The sequence below is a fragment of the Hipposideros armiger genome, unplaced genomic scaffold (genome assembly GCF_001890085.2).
Source record: "Hipposideros armiger isolate ML-2016 unplaced genomic scaffold, ASM189008v1 scaffold_191, whole genome shotgun sequence".
NCBI classification, from domain to species: Eukaryota; Metazoa; Chordata; class Mammalia; order Chiroptera; family Hipposideridae; genus Hipposideros; species Hipposideros armiger.
In genome coordinates, this window is record NW_017731541.1 from 1,031,865 (window position 1) to 1,042,233 (window position 10,369).

At 46.7% G+C, this 10,369-nt stretch overlaps 1 protein-coding gene across 1 annotated transcript in view; it reads right to left on the reverse strand.

Moving 5' to 3' along the window:
* Nucleotides 1-2,955: 2,955 nt before the first annotated feature.
* ZPBP (zona pellucida binding protein) overlaps nucleotides 2,956-10,369 on the reverse strand; it is a 314,051-nt gene continuing 306,637 nt past the window's right edge. Inside the window, exon 9 of the mRNA XM_019652971.1 lies at nucleotides 2,956-3,154. Within this exon, the coding sequence (XP_019508516.1) occupies nucleotides 3,060-3,154 (95 nt within the window). The 3' untranslated portion in view covers nucleotides 2,956-3,059. The remainder of the gene's footprint in view (nucleotides 3,155-10,369) is intronic.

Below are 10,369 nucleotides of genomic sequence, written 5' to 3' on the forward strand. Positions count from 1 at the left end.
TTCCTTCCGCTCTGAGTCCTCTCGGGGCCTGCTCCCACGTGGAACACAGACCACACACTTACGGCCTAAGACAGCCCCGCTGCCGACTCGGCTCCTGTGGGGAGAGTCTGGGAGGAGCTTAGCGGGGCGGCGAGGGGCCCAGGGCCCAGGTGAGCTGCGGGCTGGGCGGGGTCCTTCCTGGAGTAGGCCGTCTTCTTTCTAAGCTCATCGGTTGTTAGAATTCAACCCCGGGCAGCTGTAGAGGTGGGGCCCCACTTTCTGGCCCACTGACAGCTGGGGCTCCTGTCAGGTCTCAGGGTCCCCTGCAAGTCCTGAGCGTTTGTGGGGCCCTGCCACTAGGTCCTCTCACAGGCCCCCTCACTACGTGTTCGCTCTTCAGTGCCAGCAGGGGGGTCAGCTCTGGCCCGCTGACAACGGGTCTTACAGAATGTAGGGTAGCCATGCTCCCGCCTTTAACATCTTCTGTGGTTTCCAGGCTGTCACAGGTTCTAAATGCAACGGCTCGTACAGCACACAGCTCATGGCGGGTCCCCACATGGCGCATCTGACAAGCATGGGTGCCCCAGGGAGCGCTTGGTGGAAACCGGCAAGCTACTGCAAGTCTCTTGATCTGCACGGTAGGTGACACTTGGCACCTAAACACCAGAAGCTGCCAGGATTCAAGTTCAGAAGCAATGAACAATGGCGAAGATGGGAGAAGGCGAGGCAGCTGTTTCAGGAAGACCACTGTGGGTTCTTCGGGCGACGGGAGGCGAGGTCCTCCGGGAGGGAGGCGGCTTCTCTTGGCAACAGAAGCCAGCGGGGCGCTGGATTGAAGGCGCTTAGTTGGCATCACGTCCTCACCTCCGCTGTGAGGGTCCCACTCTCTCCCATCAAGGCCTCACCTCTGACGTTGGAAACGCACCTGGTTGGGGGTTCAAGCTGCTCAGTAATTCAGCCCGCCATCGGATTAGAGTTTAAGTTTATCTCTCAGACCTTGCTCTGGTCACGCTGCTGTTTCTCTCCTCCTATCCCAGGTGTCCTCTCTCCCTGACTGGGTTCCGACCTCCAGCACCGACGCCACCATGGCAGCTCGGCTCTGTTCTCCCAGGCTGGCTGGATGCTCACCTGACAGTCCTCATGGCCTCAGAAATATACATCGGAAGCTACATTCCTCAGCAGCTTCAAACTGGAAACACACCATCCAAACTTAGGGAGGCAACGAGGAGGGTAGCATTTCAGTCGGTCTTATTACAGTCGGGACATTGGGGAATTTAGGAGGCTGCACTGCTTTTAGAGGTGAACGCTGAGTCGGTCTTTTCCTGGTTACAGAAAACGCGTGCTCGGGGAACAAGAGGCCACGCAATGTGTTACATACGGGGGAAGACGGCTCCTGATAAACCTCCAAAACACATGAAAACGATGATATCATGATCCTGAAAGTCCAACGGGTTTTTTAAAGAAACATCATGAGGCCTAACAAACAAATGTCACTTCTCTTCAATTTGTATTTGTGGGAGAATCCCAGAAATGCTCCATGGAATGACATAATGAGAGGCTGCGTATTAACTGGTCAATTAAAAGACGCCAGTCAGAGCCTGGGTACAAGTGACCTTTTTCCTGTCACTGTGTTTCACAGTCGTGCCCAGATCCAACATGTTTGTCTTAAGAAAGGGAATCTGAAGGGAAAAGTGGAAGTGTCCAAGAGTATCAAGTGGATACAAATATAAATAGAACAATAATTAAAAAACTGAGAAACCACTGGTTTTGTAAGTTACTCATGTACTTTCCTGGTAGTTAAATGTTTAAATCATTGGTAATCTTTCATATTCATACATAGCAGCCTAGTGTGACAGAGGGTGTATGTGAGTGGGGGTGGCACCAGTATCTATCACGTAATACTTTATAGTGATGAAGACGAAATCAAAGTGGTGCCGGCTGGCTCTCTTCCCTGAGATCTTCTCGGGGAAAGAAATTGCTTAGTTTCTCTCTCTCTCCATATTGTGCAAGTTCAAATGCTCATTTAGACACATACGATGACCATTCCATTCTAAATGGTCAAAAAGACAATTTAAAGGACTTCAAAATGAGACGTTTAAGATACCCACATTATTAAAAACCCATGGTGCTGCTGGGACCGGGCCTCACATGAAAGTGGCTCAAACTGTAATCAGAAGAGTCGCAGGCTTTCCAAAAAGTGACTTTGCACTACGAAAGGTCAAATTAAAGAAATAAAATCCCATAAAATTAAATCAAAGGAATGAGACAAGCTGAAATGAAAATGAATGTTGAAGAATACGATGGCCTGAGATTATTCAGCATACAGTGAAGCCAGCATGGCGATCTTTTTCGGAAAATCCTGAAAAACCTTTTGGGCTAACCCGATAGTGTATTTACAACTACTTTTGAAAAGCAGTAATACAAGAAATACTTAGGGGTCACCTATAGGTCTGGCATTAATGAATTAGGACTACTGGAGGTTCCCTTCATAAAGCATTTGGAGGGCCAGCCGAGTGGCACACTGGTTAAGAACTGGCTTGGGACACCAGAGGGCCCCGGTTCGGATCCCACATATGAGGGCCAGTGACATTGCCCTCTACAGCTAAGATGCTGAACAACAGCTCAACATGGAGCTGGGCTGCCGTGAGTCGCCTGCGACGGCGTAGGCTGCAGCCCCTGTGGCAGTGGGTGGCCATGGGCTACTGTGTGTAGCCAGCAGCCAGCGCGAGCGGCCAGCAGCTGCCGTGAGCAGCCGTCCAGAAGCTGGCGACTGATCTGCCTCGCCCGGGAAGAGCGCAATGATGGTGCCAACGTGGGCCAGTGAAGCAACGTCCTCCACAACTAGACTGAAGAACAAAACGACAGCAACTTGTCTGTTCCCCTTCCCCCAATTCCCCAATTAAAAAGAAGAAAGAAAGAAAGAAAGAAAGCATTTGGACACACAGTGTTTCAATTAAAATGATGACACTTTTTTTGGTAAAATCTGATACATTTAATTTTGGCATAATAGTGATTTATTATACATTCATGTTTCCACACGTCCTTCGTGTCTAATAAACCACCGAGAGCCCGGCGACGGCCTACCCGCACACCTTCGCCCCGTAGGCCAGGCTGCTGTTGCACTGAAGGCAGTGAGTCCCGTCGCGGGGGTTGTAGGAGCCAGGACTGCAGATCACTGTGGGGAGAGAGCAAGTGAATAAGCAGCAGTTGCCTCCAGCGCCGCGCACTTACTTTACACAGAGGATACAGTTGCAAAGAACATTCTAGTTTCTTTAAAACTTTTGTTTGTTTGATTTTAACTGTGGTAAAATACACATAACATACAATTCACCATCTTCACCACTGTTGAGCGTACAGTGCAGTAAGGTTAAGTACGGTCACGCTGGTGTACAGCTAATGTCCAGGTCTTCTCATGTGGGGGAAGTCGCACCTCTATACCCATCCAACAGCTCCCCAGTCCAGTCCCCAATCCTGGCAGCCACCACTCTACTACTTGTTTCTATGAAATCTGACTTCTCTAAATACCTCTTATAAGTGAAAAGCTTTAACTTCTCACTCTGATCCTGGTTTAGAACAACACTATGACCTAAACTAGTTTACTGATCACATAGCGCTGAGTTTCAAAGGTTGAATGGGCCATCCACTAAGTGACAGCAGAAACCAGAGGTCAAGGCCACAGTGCAGTGGTTCTCAACCTGGGGGTCGCGACCCCTTTGGGGGGGGTCAAATGACCCTTTCACAGGGGTCACCTAAGACCATCAGAAAACAAAAAGATATTTACGATTCATAACAGTAGCAAAATTACAGTTACAGGGTAGCAATGAAAATAATTTTATGGTTGGGGTCACCACAACATGAGGAACTGTATTAAGGGGTCACGGCATTAGGAAGGTTGAGAACCGCTGCCATAGTGAGAGCCAAATACGGCTGTCATGCTGCCTGTAAGGACCATGGCTGAGAAGCATAAAAAGCCCAAAGATGGGGAGGAGTTTCAGCTTATTTCTACTAATATCCTAATTTCAAGCCCTACTTCTAAGAGTTGATAAATGTAATTTTGGAAAAGTTAGTTAGCCTAACTGAACTCAATCTGACCATCCCTAACATAAAGATAATGTATATCAAAAATTAATGTTAACAGAAAGTAAAGAAGGATAGAAAGAAACCAAGGTCAAGTATAACACATTCTGTCACTGACAAACTCGGGGGTCCTGGGTAAAGCAGTCAGTTCTCTCAGTTCTAGTTGCCTCACTTGTACAACAGGCGCCGTCACAAGCAGGCCATGCTATTTCTTCTGTGAGGACGGGAAGGACTCAGACGAAAACAATCCAGGTGTCACGGGCACTAGAGAAATGCTTACCCCTGTGCATTGGGACCCACTCCTCGCATTGGGGTCAGGGCCCTCTAACTGGGCTGGGGTTTCTGATTATCCTGTTCCCCCTTTTGCTGCTGCGAATGTAGTCAGCCGAGGATTCACACAGATGCTGGCGACACACCACAGGCACGGTTATCGAGCACAAGAGCCTTTTCCTGCATCATGATTCCATATTTCATGTCACTGTTTGGATCTGGGTGGCATTATATTAAAGTTCATATCGTTCTTTTTAAGTACATTTTTTCAAATTGGAAAATATTTTAGCTGTTACTCAGAGAAAAGTATTTTCCATTCTAGGTTCCACGGAGCTCCTCAAGTTTTAACAGACATTTTATTTGGGGAATAATATTTCAGATAGAAAAAGTACTGGTTATGCAGAGTTAATTAGATTTACCTGCTGCAATAATAACAAGGGTGTATGTGGTAAAATACTGATGGAAAAGAATGTTCCCTAAGTGTGTGTAATCATGGTACATATTCCCTCAAAACACATATTAGCATTTCTTGAAACACAAATATGGAAATGCAGGGCAAAGGTGCTGACAGTGTTAAATCATGACACACAGAGAGGGGAAATCTGCACGCAGTGTTTTACACAAATACTTTTAATTATTGAGTGTCACCAAGAGAATGGATACTGGCATAAATCATCTAAACTCATATGATCTGCTAGTAACTATCCTGAGAATCAACAAACCTTCACACCACAGTATGTGTAATGCTGCAGAGTGATACCAGTCCAGTACCATGGAGTGACAGGTGCTACAGGTAAGACTGCTGCACTCCTAGGACATACCCTAAAACACATATTTTGTTGTCTTTTAAGTGGAATTGAGTTTTGCAACGTATCAGGAGGCAAAGCCAATGAACACAAATGATCATTTTTTTAAATACTAGCAATGAATACTGGAATCCAAAAGTGAATCCATAATACCACTTATCGCAGCTCCCCCCAAAATGAAACAACTCACTCCGGATCTAACAGACACACAGTCGTGTGCCACATAACCGTGCTTCAGGCAAGGACCAAGGGCACGCACGACGGCGGCTCCATAGGGTTATAATGGATTATAACAGAACGTTTGTGATGCTGAAAGCAAAGGCTGGGCCTGACTCCAATGCTGAATTCGCTGCTAGCTCTGGGTGGTTTAGAGAGATGCAAGGCTCAGCACGCTGTCTACCTACCGGCCGCCCTGAGCCCACCGTGGCCGGGCCCGGAGCTGGTGAGGGAGCCAGAGAGGAGCCGGAGCCCGGGCCGCTGCCCCGCAACGCACACGCACCCGCACCCGCGCCCACGCGTGCACACGGCCCACGCCCTCCCTGCCTTTCTCCCCCTGCTTCCTCCCAGTCGTCCTCGCCCTCGCTCCCCTTCGCCCTGCCCCTGGCCTCCTCTTCTTCTTTCTCGTCTCAGGCTTTACCCCTCTGGGTCTCGTTCTAGCTCTGCTCTCCCCCTTCCTCCCCTCCCCCTCTCCTCCTGCTGTCCCCTCCCCTTCTCAGGACACCGCCCTCCACAGCCCACCCGGCGCCCTCCAAACACAAGCGGGCACACACACGTTACCTTTTATACCACATCTTCACCGTAGCTTTTCTCTGGTTCGCTATGTTCACACGCACAAATGCTTACCATTGTGTTACAGCTGCCTACAGTGTTAATACGGTAACATGGTGAGCAGGTCTCCAGCCCAGGAGCACCAGGCTACACCACACAGCCTGTGTGTGAAGTGCGCCGCACCACCCAGGTGTGTGGAAGCACACTCTATGATGTTTGCACCACGACAAAATTGCCAAACGACACATTTCTGAGAACACATCCTCGTCATTAAGTGACACGTGACTGTATATAAGAATGGTCAATGATAACTATACACCACTGATTAAAGAAATCAGATAACCTAAACAAATGGACATACTACATTTATGGATTTGGAAGAGTCAATATTGTAAAGGTATCAAAACTCCCCATTATCCTAAATGTATATGTTTAATACAATTGCTATCAAAATCCCATAAAGATATTTTTATTGTTGTTGGTTTTGAATCAGACAACCTGATTCAAAATGTTATATGGAAAAGCAAAGGAACTAGAATAGCTAAAACAGCTTTCTAAGAAAAAAGGGAGAATTTTAGTGAATTTTAGCATTCACTAGCTACAATAAAAGAAAAATGAATACATAGATCAATGGGACAGATTGCTTCCCTGATTAATTCCATCAAGTATTGAAAGAAAAAATAATATCAACCTTACAAAAACTCCTTTGGAAAATAAAGTAGGGGACAATAATGCCAAACTGATTTTATGATGCTAACATAAGTATATCCCCCCAAAATAGCAAATAGATTACAAAAATTACAGGCAAATATTTCTCTTGAAAAAAGGTGTAAATATTAACAAATGAAATCAAATAATAAATAATAAAGATAAAAGATCATGACCAATTAATGTTTATCTCAGGAATGCAAGGTTGGTTCAACATTAGAAAATCAATCAGTGCAAATTCCTATACTAACATAATAAAGGATAAAAATCATATGCTTTTTTCAAAAGATGTAGATCAAGTATGGGACAAAATTCACCAACTATTCATTATCAAAACCAGCAAATAAAATAGCTAAATAAAATAGTAGGAAACTGCTTCAAACTGACAACAAGCAACTAGGAAGATCCTACTGCTAGTATCATACTTAAGTAAAGACAGTTATTTGTCTTTAATATTGAGAACAGGGCAAGAAAGCCTGCTTTTGCTTCTATTCAACATGGTATCGGAGGACCCAGCCATTGAAGTTAAGTAAAAGAAATAAAAGGATAAGTATTAGATGAAGGACTATTATTTGCAGATGGTATGTTTATTCATGTAAAAAATATAGTCTACAAAATAATTATGAGATCTAATAAGTGAATTAAACAGAGTCACAGGACCCAGGTTAATATTTAAAAATCAGCTGTATTCTTTTATGCTAACTGGAAAATTAAATCATTAATACAATTCCGTTTACAGTAAAAATAAAAGGAATATCCTTATGAATAGATCTAAGAAAATAGTTGCTAGAACTGCACAATGAAAACTACAAAATATCCTTGAGACAAATTTAAAAGTATTTTCACAACAGCAGAATCACCATGTTCATTCACTGTTTGGAAGACTAAATATATTTTGGATAACAATTATCATCAATTTTGTCTCTAGAATCAATGCAATCTTTCAAACTACTATAGGTTTATTTGTAGAAATTGACATCTAATTCTAAAATGTATATAGAAACTCAAAAATACACAGAATCAAAGCAATTTTTTAAATGTAAAACAATAGTTGCTATAAAGTTACAGTAATTAAGACACTTTGGTTTCAGTGCAATAACAGACATGCAGGTGAATTAAACCCACACAAATATAATCAGTTGAATTTCTGCCAGGGGTACCGAGAAAATTTTAATAGCGAAAGAAAAGTCTTCAACAAATGGTGCTGGATCACCAGGAGAGGTTACCTGTGTGGCAAACAATGATGTACCTTTATCCCTTACCAAACAGAACAATTAACTCAAAATAGAGCACAGGCCTAAATGTAAAACCCAAAAGTACAAAACAAAAAGCACAGTAGAAAATCTTTGTGACCTTTGAATAGGAAGGGTTTATTAGAACACGCAAACACATGACCCACGGAATAAAGAGGTAATAAAATTGGACACTTCAACTGTTTTCTTTGAAAACAAAAATGGAAGCCACACTTTAGGAGGCTATGTTCAGAAATAAACACTGTCTGTGCTATATTAAGAAATTCAGTCCATACTATATTAAGAGCTCTTACACCTGGGGAAGACAGCCAACCACTTAAAAAAGGGGACAATATTTGTACAGATACTGTGCAGAAGAAAACCAATATCTAATAGGAACTTGAAAATATCTTTAAAAAGGAAAATGAAAATTAAAAGCCCTATGAGATGCTACTACACACACACATCGGAATGGCTAAAATTAAACAGAAATACCACACTAGGCTTTGGAAAGGATTTAGAACAACTGGAAGTCACCACCTTTGCAGGACAGCCGGTTTAAACAGTACTGTGGCTTTTTTTTTTTTTTTTTTTTTAGCTGAGCCATCCCGCCACCTGTTGGCAGCTCACGGCTGCTCAGCTCGGGCTGACTCGAACCACTGTTGNCGATGTAATCAGCCTGCTGTCCAGGTGGCTGGCATCTCCCTGTAGATGCTGCCATGCTGGGGGCTCCTCGGTGCAGTCCGCTGTTGGAAGATCGGGCGCTCGGAAGTGGCTGTGCCGGATATGCCGTGGTGACCAGCAGACCCTCCGTCCCCATCCCCGTGGCTGCTGTGTCCATGGCAGGTAGGGGGAGGCTGACCGCTGTCCACAGAGTGGGTCATCTTGTCCAGTGGATTCTTCCGCTTCTCCTGTGCAGCTTCTGTTTAGTGCGGTCACTCTGCACTCGTTTGCAGAGATCAGGTCACAGTTTCTCACGACATCTTGGCCTCTTTCCACTCTTGTTCTTTCCACGTCTCTGATCATTGCTGACTTACTGCTTAGAATCCATGCAGATACATACTTTGCATCATCTCTCACTCCTGACAAAGTGAAAACAGGTGCACTGGCCAACGTCCCGCCCACTGAGGAGGTTCCCCCTTCACTTCACCCCTTTCAGCAGCACCCGGGAGGGGGGCCGTAGCTGTGCACTTGTGGGTGCTGCCAACACATCATGTGACATCTCCTACAATCAGGCTCCAGCGTCCCTCCCCCAGTAAGCTCACCACAGAGAACCGCCGGGGTCATAGACGCAGGAAGTGAGGAGGTGGGGTGGGAACGCGAGTCTCAGCCCCTTGCCCACGGAAGTCCCTGCCCCAGGGTCCACCTCAGCCGTCTCTTACACACGCGTGGCCACTCCCATGGCCGGCGGAGCGCTGCTGTGCACACCCGACCTCATGGCTCAGTGGGTTAGAACACACCCACTCGTGATGGCAGCTCCTATCACATGGTGTCGTGGAGGCCAGTACTATTGTAGAACCCAACATGTACCCCGAAGCAGTTTCTCAAAAGGAGAACAGTTATCTGAGGAGGACAGCAGGGCGTTTCCTAACATCCCAGGCTCACACTGACTTGCCTCTCCTCCAGGGACCTTCCGCGAGGCCACACAGCGCTGGCTTTGCTGTGACACTGCCAGCGCACTTGTACTGGCTGGGCCACACTGCCCACATGGGGAGCGGCTAGCACAGTGGCCGGAATCGTGCCAGGGCCCCCTCTAGTTCTGAGCCTCATTCAAACCCAACAGCCTGTTAGGTTCCTAGTAAATGAGGAGTAGCCCCCCCTGCTGAAGCATCATGGGCCCCAAATCAAGAGAACCCGCACCTCAGGCACTGCACTTGCTTCTTGGTGAAAGCCGCCAGAGATGGCAAAATCTGTCCACAATCATGGAATGTCCCAGACCGCAGGACCCCTGAAATTTCACCAGTGTCAGGCTCCTGAGCGTTTGTGGGGCTTATACCCACCCCTTTGACACACATGTCTCACACAGCTGTGCATTTTATCGAGTCATTCCAAACTTGTCAACCTCAGGGTCATGCACCGTCGGGTTCGGGTTTCAGCCAGGCAGGTGAGGACAGTCGGGTGCTGTTTGCAGCTGCTCAAGGTAACACGCGGAATCCAGAACCCGGTAACCCGTCGTCTCAGTGCAGTGGGGCCGCCCACCACCACCTTCCTTCCGCTCTGAGTCCTCTCGGGGCCTGCTCCCACGTGGAACACAGACCACACACTTACGGCCTAAGACAGCCCCGCTGCCGACTCGGCTCCTGTGGGGAGAGTCTGGGAGGAGCTTAGCGGGGCGGCGAGGGGCCCAGGGCCCAGGTGAGCTGCGGGCTGGGCGGGGTCCTTCCTGGAGTAGGCCGTCTTCTTTCTAAGCTCATCGGTTGTTAGAATTCAACCCCGGGCAGCTGTAGAGGTGGGGCCCCACTTTCTGGCCCACTGACAGCTGGGGCTCCTGTCAGGTCTCAGGGTCCCCTGCAAGTCCTGAGCGTTTGT